This window comes from Hippopotamus amphibius, chromosome 9 (genome assembly GCF_030028045.1).
Source record: "Hippopotamus amphibius kiboko isolate mHipAmp2 chromosome 9, mHipAmp2.hap2, whole genome shotgun sequence".
NCBI classification, from domain to species: Eukaryota; Metazoa; Chordata; class Mammalia; order Artiodactyla; family Hippopotamidae; genus Hippopotamus; species Hippopotamus amphibius.
The window spans coordinates 116,634,409-116,653,071 of NC_080194.1; the positions used below are offsets into that span (position 1 = coordinate 116,634,409).

Here is an 18,663-nt window from a genome sequence, read left to right on the forward strand (position 1 = left end):
GAGGGAGCGGTGGGGTCAGAACATGACCCGTCTAAACGGAGCAGCAGCTGCCCAATGACTGCTGTGTAGGAGTGAGGGTCTGATGTGGCCAGATCTGATTTTTCCAAGCACAACTGGAAATCAATACTTGCGTGAAAAATCTCCCATTTTTGAAATGATGGGAACTAATTTCTTTTTAAAAAGAATTTAGGATTGTGGACTGATGGACATCTAAGATGAGTTATACCAAATACTGTTTTAAATTCCTTCATGGTAACTGTGGTGCAAGTAAAAATGTATCAGCAGAAGGACATGTGCACACACACACAGCATCTTTAAAAAGAAAAGGGGGGACTTCCTAGGTGGCGCAGTGGTTAAGAATCTGCCTGCCAGTGCAGGGGACACGAGTTCCATCTCTCGTCCGGGAAGATCCCACATACCGCGGAGCAACTAAGCCTGTGCGCCACAGCGACTGAGCCTGTGCTCTAGAGTCCTCGAGGCACAACTACTGAGCCCACATGCTACAACTGCTGAAGCCCGAGCTCCTAGAGCCCATGCTCCACAACAAGAGAAGCCACCACAATGAGAAGCCTGCGCACCACAAGGAAGAGTAGCCCCCACTCGCTGCAACTAGAGAAAGCCAGTGCATGGCAACGAAGACATAATGCAGCCAATAAATAGATAAATAAATAAATAAATTTAATTTTTAAAAAAGAAAGAAAAGGGGAAAAGGTTGTATTACTTAGGTTGAGGATACTTGCCCATTTGAAGTGTGTCCTCTGAATGTAAGTCTAAAATGGGTTTTGATAGGAGAGGTTTCAATCTGTAGAAGATGAGAAAAAGAAAGATGACTCAAGGAGCTCACTTACCACAAAAATGCAGACATGGCAAATACATATCACTAGTGTTCAAAGGAAGGGCCAAGCCAAAGGGTCATCTGTTTAATCACATTTGACCCTAGGCACATACAACAAAAGTCCAGGGAATACGAGTCTCAGGTTAGGTCAGTTAAGCTTTACCCTGAGAAATGTGATATCAGATCACAAAGTGACCATGACATACTTACTTAGAAACAGCTACAGACAGGCTAGCAAGAATTTTCCAAATGTTCCAGTGTTTTTCAAGTCATCACGAGCATCTTGCCTTTTCTCAAACAAAACTTATTAAGATAACTATTACTTCTCACAGATAAATTAAAACTACTCACTCTTACTGAGACCTAAAGTGTAGTAACATTTATGTGATAACTCCCCCAATCAAGCATATGCAAAAAAAAAAAAACCCAGGGAATTCCCTGGATGTCCAGTGGTTAGGACTCTGCACTTCCACCGCAGGGAATCCTGCAGTTCAGTTCCTGGTCGGGGAACTAAGATCCTACAAGCCGCAGCTCGGCCAAAAAAAAAAGAGAGAGAGAAAAGAAAAAAAAAAGAACATGCAAAATATAAGAAATCAGAGAGCCAAGTTCAATAGCCCAACAACCATACACAAATACCAACACATTTTTCACCCCAGGAAACCATCCAAGGCCTTAATTTTGAGCCTACTTGCTCTGATTTCATCCAGAGTTCCAACAAGTTTAGTCACACTTTGTAGTTTCCAGAGCATCAGAATTACCATATAGCACTTACAAAGCATATTTAAAGTAAGATATAATTTTACATTTGGGAAGGATAAAAAAAAGTTTTCCTAGAATAAACTGAAAAAAAAAAGTTTGAAAATGATCTCCAGTTTGTGTGAATTAGACATCTCTAAAGGACAAGTTAAAACTTTTACGCTTATTAAAAATTTCTTTAAATGTAAGAATTTGGATTCTACGAGGGTGAGTCAAAAATTATCCGCACTCTGGCTGTAGCATTTATAGACGTTTTAATATAACCGGAGTGCGGATAATTTTTGAATCACCCTCGTATTTACATGACTAATATAAAAAGGAGGGAGGGAGTATAGGTTAAAACTACTGGGAAACCTTAACCTTGGTCTTGAAGTCAGGGTTTAAATTTCAGCCCCACCCCTTTCTAGCTAGGTGACAACTATACTTCTCTGAGCCTCAGTTTTCTCATCTGTCAAAAGGGGTTAATGACAACACTTAATTCACAAGTTGGCTCTGAAGATTGAGTGGGACCATCCAAGTGAAGCATTTAACACAGACCTTTGCAGGGACTTCCCTGGTGGTCCAGTGGTAAAGAATCCATCCTGCAAGGCAGGGGACATGGGTTCAATCCCTGGTTGAGGAAATAAGATCCCACACGCCACAGGAAAACTAAGCCCGCATGCCACAACTACTGAGCCTGAGCACCTCAACTACAGAGCCCACGTGCTCTGGAGCCTGCACGCCACAACCAGAGAAGAGAAAACCCACACGCCACAACTAGAGAGAAGCCCGCGTGCTGCAACAAATACCCTGTGTGAAGCAACTAAGACCCAAAGCACCAATAAACAAATAAACAAACTTTAAAAAAAAAACAACCAAAAACACAACACAGGCCTAGGCAAAGAAAAGCTCTTGGCAAAGCTTAGCAAACTCATCACTTACAACTTGGCAAACTCCTTGAAAACTGGACTCAGAGCGGCCCCCTCCAACATCTCATATATAATAACTGATTAACCTCAGCCTCCCACTCATTCATTCAAAAAATATTTACTACACATCTATTCTGGGCCCGGCACCTTTCTATACCCTGGGGATAAAGAAGTAAGCAAAATACACACAAAAATTTAAATTAATACACAACATTGTTAATACATTCCAATACAAAATTTTTTAAAATTCAGATTATTAATCTACTATAGGTCATTTTTTTTTAATGTTCAGAGAAATTACACAAACGAATAGAAGAGTCACAAAGAAGGGTATATTTCATGTTGGAAGACTGCACAATATGCTGTTAATCAGGGTCCCAGGGCAAGAAAGAGTGGGAGGAGGAGATGAAAGGAAAGCAGTGCCCTAAAATGAGGTCTCCTGCACTCAGACCTGCTGTCCACCAGGGGCTGGTTCGGAATGCCACCAGGCTCTTGCTTCCGGCCAAAGCCACACTTCCTTGATGCTGTGCAGCTTTCGTGTGACTATCATTGGAAAGTCAATTTCAAAATATTTACTTGGTGGAAGATCTTCATCCTGAGAAAAAACACACAGTAACCTTTATATAATTACTTATTACTCATACACGAACCCATCAGCTTCATGTACCAAGTCCTAGGGCCCAAAGAGCAATGGGGCACTTAAGGATTGAAAATGAGGGGAATGACAGTCAGAAACGTACTTTCCAAGGTGCTTGGTCTCAGCATAGAGAACGGATGGAAGGGAAAAGGAGATGATTGTAGTTGTCCGGGAGAGAAGTGATGGGGAGCCTGAATCCGGGAAATGGGCACTGGGATGTCAAGAGGTGGACTGGAAGCAGGACCAAGAGTATTTCTCAAAAAAGCAGCTTGAGACTTATTAGTGAGGGTCAAGCAACCAGTGTGGCGGGGTTGTGACCAGCAGTTTGGGGATGAAATAAAGTAGCAAATATCAGAAAAGCTTCGCATGGAACGAGGGTAAGCATTAGTTTGTGATACACTTTTGTTTTCTGCGACAGTGGAGACCAGTGCACTCTGGAGCCAGCGGGGAGCGGGGGCACAGGGTTCAAATCCCAGCTCCACCACGTGTCGGCTGTGAGGCCTTGGGAGAGTCCCTACACTCCCTGGGCCAACGTTTCCTCACTGGCAAAGCAGAGAAAGTGCTAACACCTCACAGGCTTGTGAGGACTGTAGAGGAAATACGTGTGACACTCAGAAGAGGGCCTGCCCTTAGTAGGCATCACGTGGGTGCCCTTATTACTTACAGACGCAGGTATATAGATGCGGGTCCTGGCTAGGGATGTACAGTTTTTTCCTGTCATGGCTGCAGTTTAAAAAAGTGTGAAAGACACACAGACACACAGAGCCCTGTTTCCCTCTTCCGCTTTTCCTAGCTTAGGCTTTTCCTAACTTAGTCGGTGGCTACACCCTCACCCAGTCACCTAGGGTCATGCTAGAATTCTCTCCAGCTGCTCCTCCCTGTCCAATCACTCAGCCCCAAAAGTATGCGAATGTCAGATCACTATGTAATACATACTATGAAACTAACGTAATATTGTCAAATCATATGATGTCGCTTACATGTGGAATCTAAAAAAAAGGGTACCAATGACCTTATGTACAGAACAGAAACAGACCCACAGACACAGAAAACAAACTTACAGTCACCAAAGGGGGAAAGGGGGGGAGGGATAAATTAGGCGTTTGAGATGAACAGATACACACTACTACATGTAAAATAGATAACACCCCTAAGACTTAGCAAGAAACAAGGTACTCCACAACCTGGCCAAGCTGCCCAGCAATTATGAGCACCAACTATGCAGACAGTAGCAAGAGATGGAGGACAGGTCAGGAGGGGCAGAAACCCCGCCCCCCCCCACTGAGGACAGAGTGATGGGGTCACAGATCATCAGGAAGCATTTCCTGGTAGGAAGGTGACCCTTAAGAGCAAGTAACAGCACTGGGAGATCCCACCACGTGGAAAACGGTCCTCAGTTAAAATTTCAGGGGTCTGGTCCGCGGAAGGAGGAAGAGAAAAAGAAAGAAACAAAGCAAGACAAAGGGACAAGACGGTTTCCTGACATCGCAGGAGATCTGGGATCACCCACCCTCAGCTCTTCACTCTTGGAACTGCAATACAAAAACCTGCTGCCTGACTGCCAAGCAGGGCTACAGAAAAGCTATCTGAAGATTTTCGGAGGGTATGTCTAAAGATACACAGAAATAACCTGCGCTAAGAGATTCTACAACACTTTTCAAGAACTTTTACTCACAAAGTATGGACTGTTAAGAACAGCCTAAAATTCCGGAAGACCACAAGGACCATCAAAAGCAAATAAATGAAGGACAGCATAGCGTCCTACATCTCCTATAGGACTTCTTGCTTTTTAAAGAGCTTGCCCAGGCACTCACGCACTTGGCCCTCATAAGAATTCTCAATAAGGGGTCACTGTGGAAGGAAAGCTTCCAAAAGGCACACCTGGAACTTTTAAGAAACAGACACCATCTTTCTCAGCTTTCAGAAAGGGGCAGAATGGCTCTGGCAAGCGATGCTTCAACTTTTTATTCTGCGATTCTCTGTGGCCCTTCTAACTCTCCACTCCCCAGTAGCTTGCGTGGCACAGGAGGCAGGGAGAGCCAGCAAGGGGCCGTCAGGAGCAGCCACGAGGAAGGGTAGCCCTCGGACTACAAGATCCAATGTGGTCCACAGCTTCACAGGCAGCCAAAATTGAGACCACTTCCCCTCCACACCTGATCCTTTGGCTGTGCAGAAACAGAATTCAAGAGACACCAAGAACCAAGGCTCCTTCAAGGGTTGCACTCACCCTTTGTTCTTTGCTTGTGGCAATACTTGGCCCTGTTCTTGCCTGCTGCCTGAAGATGGGAGTCTTCAACCATCCAAACAGTCTTGGGCCCCTGAGATTATACAGAATGAGCTCCCATGGCAGTGGCCCCAGAAAGCCTGTGACTTGCAGTTAAGCCTCTGCTAGTGCAGCCATCCCAAGCGGAAAGAACACAAGACAATAAGATCGAAGACCTTTCCCTGCCTTTTATACAGGCACATAGAGCTCTAAAACAGGGATCAGCAAACTTTCCGGAAAGAGCCACAAAGCATTGTAGCCTTTGCAGGCCATCCACTCTCTGTCCTAACTACTCAGCTCTGAGGTCAGAGTCATAGAGAAGATGTAAATAAATGGACGCAGCTGTGTTCCAATAGAACTTTATTTATAAAAATAAGCAGCAGGCCAGATTTGGCTTGTGCAATCTCTGCTCAAAAAGAGCAAACAAGCATAATATTTCTTTTTAAAGGAAAACATTAGATTTTTAAAAAACCCTTCAGATCAATAGAATTATCAAATAAAACATTTCCACAAACGACTCTGAGGCCCTGTGGTATTCCCCGTCCTCACCTCTGGCAGATAACCATTTTCTTGCAAGGTGCACATAAACCTCGAGGTATTTTGCTCAGAAATTAAAATCTCAGATTTATTAATTATTAATCCACCTTCAAGATGGGGAAAAAAAACAAACCACATGACCAAATCAAAAGGGTGTCAAGACAAAAGAGAGAATTCTCCAGCGGCCCCTGTTAATGCCAGCAGTCCACACACTCTTACGTTGTATTCTCTTCCAGTTGCTTCCACCACGCCAGGGTCACAGCGTTACAGAGGCACAACCGACCCAGAGAACAACCACAGGGCTGTGTGCAGAGGAAAGAGGAAGGAATCAGGAGTTTGATGAGCTGGAAGCCAGTGTTGGTTCCACGTCCTAATGCCACTGGCTGTCCAATTTGGGGGAAGATGCAAACTTCTAAAGCCCTACTTCCCTCATGTGTGTAAGCTCCCCCACCCAACAGAGCTCTCATGTGAATTCATGAGGTCATACATGTAAAAGCAAAATGTTAGTTATCTTCATAAATGTTAGTTATCTCAACCAGAAGGAAGAATGCAGAGGCAAACGATTAAAATACTACAGCCACGTTGATGCCACCGGTTCTCGAGTAAGAGAAAGGTTGGAGGGGCTTCCTAGGTGGCGCAGCGGTTAAGAATCCGCCTGCCAATGCAGAGGACACGGGTTCGATCCCTGCTCCAGGAAGATCCCACATGCCACGGAGCAACTAAGCCTGTGTGCCAAAAAAAAAAAAAAAAAAAAAAGAAAGGTTGGAAGCTCTGATGACTGAAGACCTTCTTATCAGGTGAGCTAATTAGGGACAAAACAGATAATGCAGGTCGAGTTATGCCCGCACACTCTAATTTATCTTGGTCTACATCTGCAAGAAATCTGGAGAAACGCATGTACCCATTACTGCCACGTGACCCACCTGATAGAAGAACCGAGAAAAATCTGTACAAAATGCAATCAGTGAGATATCTGCAGGGAAAAGGTTTGACAAGAAAATTCCAGGCCAGGAATCAAAAACCAGAATTTTAGTCCTTGTTCTTTCACTAACTAGACCCAAGTTTTCTTTCCTGTGAGTGAGTATAATTATACCTGCCCTTGAACCCGAACTGAATAGTTGAGGAATCAAATCAGATAATCACTACAAAGGGACTTTGGATCATATTATCATGACCCACCCTTGCAAATCTCCAAATGTTCCCTAAGACACTGTTAGGTCAACAATTAAATCTTAAGTTACTGACAAAATTACAAACGCATGTGGTTTTTTTCTCGCAGCAGTTCCACTGGTAGAATTCCTTCTCCTGATATATTTCCACACGTGCAGAGGGAAATGCACCGTAGGATTTTTATGATCACCTTGTTTGCAGTAGCAAAAGGTGAGAAACAACCCACACTGTCTTCACTGGGGCCCTGGTGAGGTCAAGGACGGGGCTGAGGGGAGCTGTGGGGGGCGGCGGGCTGCAAACCGGGGTGGGAGACAGGCTGCCACTGCGCCCCCCAGTTTAATTTTCTTTTTAAGCTTTTGAACCAGGTGAACATCTTCAACACATTAAATGTAAACAACTGGAGAGAGAAGACGGGACGTTTTAATTTACCTTTAACCTCCAGAAGGTGGTATCCATCCCAGCCCCAAGGTTCAGAATTTGACAGTTACATTCTGTCTTCCGTAGAAATGCCTTTAGAAGCTGACTGACGCCATGGACTCGAGCAAAATATCCTAAGAGCCAGACAGAAGCAAGCAATCACTCGGGGACGACAGAAATAATCCCTGCAACACCCACAGGGCTAGGCAGAGCCAGACAACACGCTGTCCTTCTTCAGGGTCAGCGTATATCTTTAGACCTCACGGGAGAAATAATGACTTTCCAATTCTCTGTTTGTTTCTTTTTTTAAAGCTGGTTGAACCAAAATAAGTACAAGCTACTTAAAGGTGGAATTAGCGATCTTAAGAAAAATGAAATATCCTATACTCTTACTTAGCAAAGACAAGTGTTTCATACCAAAAACATCCGATCTAAATGTTCCTCTTGGAAATGTGCTTTTGCATGGCTCTAGGGAAAGCTCATTAGTACTCTGGTAAAAGTCAAAATTGCAAGAGCGTGTGGGAAATACTATTTTTAGGTCAGGAAACGGGGCAGAGGAATGTCAAAGCAAAGAAAGCCATGCTGCTTCTCTCGCTCCTCTCACCCCCATCCTGCCTGGGTCAGAGCCTCGGTGTTCACAAAATGGCATCACAGATGGGGGTGGGGGGGACACCAGCAAGTGGTGGCCTAATGAATGGACTTGTCAAGCGCTGGCGTGGGGAGCTGGGACAAAGGGGATGGGAAGCCCAGAAGGGAGACAGGGAGACAGCGTCTGTCTGTTCCAAAGGCCCGAGACGCAAGGTGTGACTGTTTCAAGAACAAAATTTGAGAGCAGCATTTCGAAACTTTTATTGCCATTTGACAGAGACATTTTATGTCTGGTGAATGTGCTAATAAGTAATGTGGGGAAATTCCCTGGCGGTCCAGGGGTTAGGACTCCGCACTTCCACTGCAAGAGTGCATGGGTTCCACTGCTGGTTGGGGACCTGAGGTCCTGCATGCTGCCCAGTGCCGCCAAAAAAATGAATTGAATTCATTCATTAATTAATAAAATAAAATAGTCCATTTCATAATCCCTCCATGATTAATAAATACATAATTTGGGCTTGTGTCTGCATTTTCTTTTCCTAGTAAATCACCTTTATTGTATATTATAGAATATCACCCACAACGGCTTCCCTTTGGGGAGAGAATATGTCCTCACTGCAGACGTGTGGGAAGCGGCTGTCCTACCGGGCTGCAGGCCCCCAATCTAGAAATGCAAACCCGAGACAGGAAGAGGAAGGGGGGCTGACCTGCCACCCGGGGCCCCGAGCCACTTGCCATGGTGGGTCCCTGCCTCGGGAACATTCGTTGGGAAATCTGTCTCAAGAGTGGGGGAGGGAGGCTTGAGGAAAGCCTCTCAGCCAGGCCTTGCCCAATCTAATCGATGCCTGGATTCACCCTCCGCTCAAACTAACCACCATGTCCTTCCTCTCAGGAACCACCATTTACAAATTTCTTTGCACTTCTTACAGAACCTGCCTAGAGGACCCATCTTTAGGGCCAAGATTCCCTGCACACACAAGAATTACGGTCACTGGTCAATTTCTCAATCTGGCTAAAACAGTCACACTCCTGTCTCAAATCCTTCAACTTCCTTGATGGAAATTACTTGCAGAACCTAACAGTGTTACTAAGACTTTAATAGGGCCATAGCAAGAACAAAAATAATCCCTTCTGTAAACAGGCAGCTTGCAGTAAAAGCTATATAAATGGCTTTTAAACATAGAAACATGATTTTCAACCTCACCTCAAAAGAAGGGGAATAAAATACAATTACTGTAAAAACCATTTCTCATGTATCCGATGAACAAAGATGAAAAGTTTCACAATACACTGTGCTGCTGAGGAAGTGGGGAAACGAGCACTTTCACACACCGTTGGAGAGAGTACACCCTTTTAAATGCTCTTTGAAAGAATGAATGCCTAAAACCTCAGGCCTCTCAGCTGATGAGATGTGGGGAAGGGAGATGGTCACTTGCCTCTGTTAATTTCGGGGGCCTTCCTCTCTTTAGACAGTCTCACCAAATGCTGGATGTAAGGGTCCTGCCAGTAGCCAATGCTTACTGCAAACCTGAAAGAGATGAAAAAGGAAGCAGGTGAGTAGAGAGCAGGTTCAGGCCAAGGGTCCATGGCCAAGTTCCCAGGAACCAGGTCGAGGAGCCACAGGAAATTTATCCACCTCAAAAGGCCAAATCCAGCAACTAGAGATTACCATACTAAGTGAAGTCAGTCAGAAAGAGAAAGACAAATACCACGTGATGTCACTTATATATGGAATCTAAAATATGACACAAATGAACTAGATATGAAACAGAAACAGACTCGTGGACATAGAGCACAGACTGGTGGTTGCCAAGGGGGGCGGGGGTTGGGAGAGGGATGGAGTGGGAGGTTGGGGTTAGCAGAGGTAAACTTTTACATATAGGATGGATAAACAACAAGGTCCTGCTGCACAGCACAGAGAACTATGTTCAATATCCTATGATAAGCCATAATGGAAAAGAATAGTTTTTGAAAAAAGTATATCGATAACTGAATCACTTTACTGTACAGCAGTAATTAACACATTATAAATGAAATATACTTCAATTTAAAAAAAGGCTAAATCATACCTATTACTCCAGCACAAGTTTTTGTTTTGTTTTGTTTTTTGTTTTTCAGGGGGTGGTTTTTGATTTTTTTGGTTACGTTGGGTCCTCACTGCTGAGTGTAGGCTTTCTCTAGTTGTGGCAAGCGGGGGCTCCTCACTGCGGTGGCCTCTCATGTTGCAGAGCACAGGCTCTACGTGCGCGGGCTTCACTAGTTGTGGCACATGGGTTCAGTAGCTGTGGCACACGGGCTTACTTGCTCCATGGCATGTGGGATCTTCCCAGGCCAGGGATTGAATCCATGTCCCCTGCACTGGCAGGCAGGTTCTTAACCACCGCATCACCAGGGAAGTCCCTCCAGCACAAGTTTAAACAGACTCATCCATCCACCTTTACATTCAAAGACACTGCCCATCATATTTCCCACCACAGTCATGTCCTACCTCTCTCTTCCCTCATATCACTAATTCCTTTCCTAGGATCCTAAAGAGCAAATAACCTCACCTCATACGTCATACAGAAGACCTGCAACCAATTATTCCTTCTGCAAACTCACTGGCCAGAGCTAGTCACATAACTCTGCTCAACCAAAAGTGCTGTGTCCAGGGGAAGACAGACCCAGAAATATTTGGCAAACATCACTAACAACTAGTAAAGTATTTCTCCTGACTCTGCATTAAATACCAGTGCTTTCATGTCCCTTAAGGAGGTCAGAGCTACGACCTGGAAGATGCCAGAGTAGCCCAAACTCTCTCTACCCTAGTCTACACTACAAGCAGTTAAAGTTGTAGTGTTCCAACCTGGGAGCTGAAGCCCTGATTACCACTGGAAGCCCCCTGGCAACCAGGAGTGCAACCAGCCTTAGGACAAATGAGAAGTCAGGGAAGGGACCCGATTCCTAAGGCCACGCCACAGCCCCGTGGGCCTGGAGCCTTCTCTCCCTGGAAATATTTAGTGAGATAATAAACGTCTTTATCATTTGAGTTAAATTGAGTCAGGCTTCTGTTACTTGCAGTCTTAAGCATCCCAAGTGATATCCTGAATAATACATTCACCATGTAAGAGTCAGAACTGCTTTGTGAAGCTTCTGTTTCAAGTGTGTGCTGGGGGCATAAGTGCTGGGAAAAATGTGTTCTCACTGTGGGTGGCAGTTTGAGGAAGACTGATTTCAAAGGCATCCTCTGGCGCCATCTCGTGGTAAAAGCCGTAGCTGCAGTTGAAGCCAGAAGAGTAGACCACTGATGAGAACACACATCAAACAATTCAAAGGTTGGAAGGGCCCTTAGTCAGCCTCAGCATCCAGGGCAAGAATACGTTCCACAATATGGAGCCACGGTGGACTGCTCCCCACAGAGAAGGCGCTCACCCCACTGCGAAGAGACTCCAACTGCTCAAAAGCGGATCCATTTCCCTGCCTCTACATGTTCCTTGTTGGATTTATTAGTGCCCTCCTGGATAACGAGGAGCACTGTCTATTCCCCCCAGCTCTGCATTGTCAGTCGATTTAATACTATTGATTCAGTCCAGCAATATTTATTGAGTGTCTGCGAAGTGCCAGGCCTTGGGATACAGTGGTGAACAAAACAGAGAAGGGACAGAGACCAAGATAGAGATTATGACAAACGAGGGACAAAATGGTATGGCGGCTGGAGGACCTACTAGAAAGGCAAAAGGGAAGGCCTCTCTTAAAGAGCATGGCTCGGCTTCCCTGACGGCGCAGTGGTTAACAACCCGCCTGCCAGTGCAGGGGTCACGGTTCAAGCTCTGGTCCAGGAAGATCTCACATGCTGCGGAGCAACTAAGCCCCTGTGCCACCATTACTGAGCCCGTGCTCTAGAGCCCGCGCGCCACAACTGATGAGCCCATGCGCTGCAACTACTGAAGCCTGCACGGCTAGAGCCCCCATGCTCTGCAACAGGAAAAGCCACTGGACTGAGAAGCACACGCACCGCAACGAAGAGCAGCCCCTGCTTGCTGCGAGTAGAGAAAGCCTGCGTGCAGCAACAAAGACCCAACACAGCCAATACATAAAATAAAAATAAATAAAAATTTTTAAAAGCTTTAAAAAAAATAAAAAAATAAAAAGCATGGCTGAGCTGAATCCTAGAGAATTAAGGAAAGGCAGCTGGGCAAAAGGCATTCCAGGCAGGAGGAACAGCAGATAGAGACCCTCAGGAGTGGGAGTGGACGTGGAGGGTTCCAGTAGCAGGAAGTAGGGAGAGGGGCTGCAGAAGAGTCAGAAAACAGGAGAAATGGGAAAAGAGGTTGGGGAGAAAAGCAGACTCAGGTCACACAGGGCCTGGCAGGAGCCAGGGATGGATCTGCACAGCACACTGGGTGCAGCCAGTGATGTGCGGCAGTACAAAAAGGTGGGGAGGTGCTCGGACATAACACAAGGACCCCTGGTCACCTGGGGAGACACAGGGACATAACACAAGGACCTGCATCAGTTGGGGAGATGCCTGGACATAACACAAGGACCCCTGGTCACTTGCCGAGACACAGGGACACAACACAAGGACCTGCATCACTTGGGGAGATGCCTGGATATAACACAAGGACACCCAATCACTTGGGGAAACACAGGGACATAACACAAGGACCCCCATCACTTGGGGAGATACCTGGACATAACACAAGTACCACCATCACTTGGGGAAACACAGGGACATAACACAAGGACCCCGATCACTAGTTCCCATGACTCCTACTTCCTCATGTTTCCAACACGTGGCTCTTTGCAGTCCTCAAATCTAGAAGACTGCCAGTGGTTTCCATGCTTCCAGGGAAATAGGATCTCCCTGCTTTGCTTGTGAGAGTGGCCAAGATGAAAAGATGCACAACACCCAGCTGAGAAGAGGAAAGAAGAGGGTGCTGCTGGGCACTGCTCCTGTAGCTCTGAAGGGAGGCGGGCACCAAGATTCAGGATTTACAGGTCGCCAACTGGAGAGCAGCTAAGCATCCACACAGTGAATACTAACCAGTCACCTGACACACGACCTAGAAGAACTGGGCATGGCAAGAGGGTCCCGAAACATAGGCTATATTTCCTTATATCTAAGACACCATCCATTGTGAGACTGAAAAGAGAAATTAAAACCACTGCCAATTAATTGCTTTCCTTATCGCTTAGAATTTTAATTTTGTAGTTACGGAGAAAGCTCCTTTGTTGGGACAGCGTATCATCATCTCTCGTACAGACAGAAAAAGGAAAAGGTGAGTGAAGTAAGCGGGCTAAGCCTTCACCTTCAGGATGTCTGTGCCTTTCCGCGCAATATTGACCCCCGTGCCATCGAGGCCATGGCAAGGACACATTACTTAAGAGATGCCCACCATCCTCTCTGAGATTTTCTTCCAAGCAGCTAACCCTCGCCCTGGAAGGTTGGATACTGGCTCCTTCTTGATCTCATTAGAAGGTATCAGGGACGACCGTCAACAGCAATCAGGATTTGTGCTGTTTCTTCAAATGGCCCCTACACGGTGTGTGGACTAAAGCACCTGGGGCTGTGGCCACAGCTGTCCAAGCCTGCCATGCCACCAGGAATAACCTCCGTGCCCTCTCGCACAGGTAAGGACACCTCTAATGGACTTGACAGTGACGGCAGGACATGTTGAGAGTAAGTCCCATCTGGTTTCAGAGAATAACAAGACCATGTGTGTCACAGAATGGCTCAGACAGGATTGTTACATTTTGTATGTATAACTGAAATCACTTTGTTGTACACCTGAAACTAACACAATATTGTAAATCAATTACACTTCAATTTAAAAAAATAGTATTGAACTGTGAGCAATCACCATGGCCTATGATGATAAGGGACTCACCAGCTGTCAACATTTAGCAACGGAATAGCTAACAAGAGAGGAATATTTGCCTTTTTTTTTTTTTTTGGCCGTGCCGCATGGCATGTGGCTTCTGAATTCCCAACCAGGGATCGAACCCGTGCTCCCTGCAGTGGAAGCACAGTGTCCTAATCACTGGACCACCAGGGAAGTCCCAATATTTGCTATATTTAAATGATGTTATTCTCTTTCTTTTTAAATTAAATTGTTTCCATCAATAAAATAGTACTGTCTTCACAACAAGAGCAACAATAAGTCAGGATTTCATATACAAACATAAAAGGCAAATATTACACTAGGAAAAATATCTGTAACAAGTCACGAAGTGTTAATATCCTTACGATATCAAGGACTCATAAATTAATACAGGAAAAAAACTAATATTCCAGAAGAAAAAGAATGGGTAAAGGACAAAAATGAACCATTCACAAAAGAAGAGAAACTGACCAATGAACATACAAATAGGCTTATCAATGATTTAAAAAAAAAAAAGCAAAATGAAAATGAAAGCAAAAACAGAGAGCAGTATTACTCCAATCAAATCAGAAATACAACTCTTTTGTAATAGAACCTGGCTTTGAGAGGAATGAGCAAGAGGGCCCTGGAGCACCACTGTCCAAACTGGTAACTGGCACAGTCACGCTTCAAGGCACTACGGCAACAAGTATAAAAAGCCAGAAGAACGTGCGAACACAATGGCCAAACAGTCCCACTTCCGGGATTTCATCCTTAGAAAATAACCAAGAATGAACACAGTTTTTTGTTTTTGGGGGTTTTGTTACAAGAACGCTGAACCTGGAGTTATAGTATCAGGTCGACATAGCAGGCTACAAGATTATATGCACAGGACGTTCCCAAGTTTGTTAGAATGAACGTACACATATACAGGAAGACTGCCCAGAGTAGATACCAAAATATTAATAGTCTTATCTCCACACCCTGATACTGTGCACCTAGTTCCGCTGTCCCTTCCACGATCGTCCTGTTTCCCAAATCCAGAGAACATCCCTTCCATCTGAATACCTTCATTTCATGTCTCAAACCCAGAATCAAAGAATCAACGTCTCAGATTTGGGAAGACCTGAAAGAATCACTCAATCTTCATTCAATCCACTATTGCTTTCAAAACGTTCATGACACTCACACACCACCTGTTCGATGTAACATCTTTTTTTTTAACATTTACTTCATTGAAATGTAGTTGATTTACAATGTTGTGTTAATTTCTGCTGTACAGCAAAGTGATTCCGTTATACATATATATATGCTTTTTCATATTCTTATCCACTATGGTTGATCACAGGATAGTGAATATAGTTCCCTGTGCTATACAGTACGACCTTGTTGTGTATCCATCCTATACATAACAGTTTGCATCTGCTAATCCCAGACTCCCAATCCTGGCCTCCCCACCTCTCCTCCCCAATGTAATATGTCTTTAAATAAACTCAATTTTCTTAGTACTCAGGTCTGATGTGCTAATATTTTCTTCTAAAACACACTGTAACAAATACCTAACTATTAACACTTAAAACAGCCATCTGTGTACGGCCTAAAATCTCACATTCCTCCCCTGGGAAACAGTGATCTGGCCCAACCACCTCATCATTAAAGAAACATTTACTGATTCTGTCCCATGTGTCAGCTGCAACAATGGGAAATTCACATGAAGTTGTGAACCGCCCTCCAGCAGGCATTTCTTCACCTGAGGATTCAGGGAATGGGAAGGGCCCTCCCTGGTCTCCCACACTATGAGGATCAAGGCTGGGGCTGGTTCGTTTCACGTCTCCTGGACAGGCACTGTGGGCTTATTGCGTGCCAGGCATTACTCAGATGCTTGACAAACAGGAACACATAGAGGCTTGGTAACAACCCTAAAGTCGTTTGCCCCACGCTGTGGAATCTTGAGGGAAATTCACTGGACTGCTTTACAAACCTACTGACCTACCTGGATTTAGATCCTGCCCCCAACACTTCAGGTGCTTAAACGGTACGGTATCGTGTGTGTGTGTGTGTGTGTGTGTGTGTGTGTGTGTGTGTGTGTGAACTGCTTAACTGCTTACAGATACATATATATCTGTATATACATTTACCCATATGCACGCAACTGCAAAAATCAACTGAATATTCTCAGCATTAATTTTCAAGTTTAGGATTTTAACTACAATACTGCTTGTGGTCTTGAAGATACTCCTCTAATTTTTACTTTCATTGTTGTTCTTCTACATCTTTTAGTGTCCATTTTTGGTTTCTGTTTCCTGTTGGTTGTATTCTTGGTTTATAAATGGAAGACAGGAAGCAAAGTCTTAAGGGCAACAGACTCTGTACCTAAACAGAGTTTGGATTTGCTTCCCTTCCTGGGAGCTCCTGAAAGCTTCCTGTGCTTTCCTAAGCAGGTTGGCAGACGTTAAGTGTTCGATCATCTGAAAAACTGGGGCTGAATAACTCGGAAGACTCACAGGCTAGTTTCCTCCCAAAGGAGACTACTGGTATTGCCTTGTGGCTTCATCTAACATCTAATTATTTTACAAGGAATAATATGATCTACAATCTACTGTCTCTCTTGTACGCAGTCATGGAATAGCAGGCAAAGCATAAACGGAAAAGGAACCTGCATTCACAGAGAGTGAAATAAGTAGGAGAATCAAATCAGTCCCCTTGGTACAATGGCCCATATCTAACTTTTTAACCGAAAAAACAGAAAATGCACCTAATATAATTAATGCAGAACAAGGATGCCATGGACCTAAATAATGCTAATGCACTTTTGGAAAAAATAAAACATTTTAAGAACCGTATTCTGAATATTTTCTCCCGCTCTGAGGCTTGCCTGTTCATTCTCTCAGTTTCTCTCTTTTTCCTTTGTAGTTAGTGCTTTTTGTGTTCTACATACTCAATATTTACCTAAAGCTGCCAAGATATTCCCCTATGTTTGCATAAAGAAACTTTACGGTTCTAGCTTTTATATTTAGGTTTGTGGTCCATCCCAAATTAGTAATGTGTGTATAGAATGAGGTCAATGTTCATTCTGTTTCCACTTGAATATCCACTGGATCCAGAGCTATTGGTTAAAAAGATTTTACTTTTCCCCACTGAACTGACTTGGCACTCGGGGCAATCAACTGACAGCACCGGTATTAGTCTATTTCTATTTCGCTGATTTATTTTTCTGCCTTTCAGCCAAGACCACATTGTTTTGATCACTGTAGCTTTACGGTGGGTCTTAAAATTAAGTAATATTAAGCACTATAAGTTCCCCCACTTCACTCGTCTTCTAAAGATTTGGGGGTTATTCTAGATTTTTTGTGTGTTTCCATATACATGTTAGAATCAATTGTTAATTTTTCAAAAAAAAAAAAAGATGGCTAAGGTTTTGACTGGGAGTTTGACTGACCGTTGGTTTTTCAATGCTATTGTAAATGACATTTAAAATTTTCATTTTCCTAAATGTGTACGTATATCTACAACACACCGATCTGACGAAAGATTCCCATCCAGAATATATAATGAACTCTAACAAGTCAAAATCCACATCATCATCATCCACAAAAGCGGGCAAGGGCCTGAAGAGACAAGTCACAAAAGAAGATGCAGGAATGGCCAATAAGCACATAATATGGGCACGTCTGTCACCGGGGAAATGCCTTTTAAGGCCAAAATGAGATGCGATTTCACACCCACTGACAACACCGAATGTTTCACAAGCATATGGAACGCAGTTCTGATGTATTGCTGGTAGGACGTGTAATCTGATAAACCACTTTGGAAATTAGTGTGGCAGTTAAATATATACCCAGCCTATGATGAAGCAATTCTACTCCTAGATATTTATCCGAGAAAAATGTCAGGCTTATGTAAGGTGTTCACTGCAGCCTGTTCACCATGGCCAAAAACTAGATACACCTCAAATATCCATCATCAGGTGAATGGATGAACAAATCGTGGTATATTCACACAACACAGAAAGGAGTGAACTATTTTACACTGACAAAGCTTGTCTCCTTGACCAAACTCTAGCCGGGCTCCTCTGAGCCCTCGTCGACTACACCTCAATCTTGGCCTATAATACAAGGACCTGAGCAAACACTCTCACAGTTTCTGACAGCTCAGGGCCACACCCCTAGTGCGTCTCCAGTCCCCCTTAGCGTGCCTGCCTGAGAAAAGTCAAGGCTACCAAAAGCATTTACTGTTGGTTCCAGGCAACACCTGAAGATAGGGCCTCCCTGTCTCCCAGTTAGCAAATCCAGCTGGTTTCACGTGGACCAACCCTGCCTTTTCCCACTTTCTCTCATTTTTCTCTCGGATTCTACTGAATGCCCTCTTCTTCCTCCCTCTTCCTCCCTTTAAAACACCCTCTGTACAAATGGGAATTGAGTTGAGTTCATGCTGGATTCTTTTCCCTGTTGCAACAGTTCTTACTGATTAAAATCTGACCTTACCATGTTAGTACCCGGCTTTATCTTTAACAACAGGTGTTTATCTTTGATAACGTGTACAACATGGATGAATCTCAAAGAACATCTTGAGTGAAAGACACAAAAAGAATGCATACTTGGGCTTCCCTGGTGGTGCAGTGCTTAAGAATCCGCCTGCCAATGCAGGGGACACGGGTTCAATCCCTGGTCTGCGAAGATCCCACATGCCATGCTGCAGAGCACCTAAGC

The 18,663-nt window shown here is 44.3% G+C and overlaps 1 protein-coding gene across 6 annotated transcripts in view; it reads right to left on the reverse strand.

The window, feature by feature from the left end:
- The window catches only part of LOC130860296 (leucine carboxyl methyltransferase 1-like), a 43,227-nt gene that overhangs the window by 17,240 nt on the left and 7,324 nt on the right, over positions 1 to 18,663 (reverse strand). For 5 of the 6 annotated variants that reach the window (XR_009055399.1, XR_009055398.1, XR_009055397.1 and 2 more), the window contains exons 2-7: positions 9,548 to 9,639; positions 7,536 to 7,657; positions 6,156 to 6,238; positions 5,364 to 5,454; positions 2,951 to 3,094; positions 741 to 802 (exon numbers count right to left, since the gene is read on the reverse strand). Coding sequence is in view for 3 of the 6 variants with exons in the window: in XM_057748274.1 (XP_057604257.1) it covers positions 741 to 802; positions 2,951 to 3,094; positions 5,364 to 5,454; positions 6,156 to 6,238; positions 7,536 to 7,657; positions 9,548 to 9,639 (594 nt within the window). In the remaining 3 variants the exon portion in view is untranslated. The remainder of the gene's footprint in view (positions 1 to 740; positions 803 to 2,950; positions 3,095 to 5,363; positions 5,455 to 6,155; positions 6,239 to 7,535; positions 7,658 to 9,547; positions 9,640 to 18,663) is intronic. The other variant, XM_057748276.1, reaches the window with a different exon arrangement.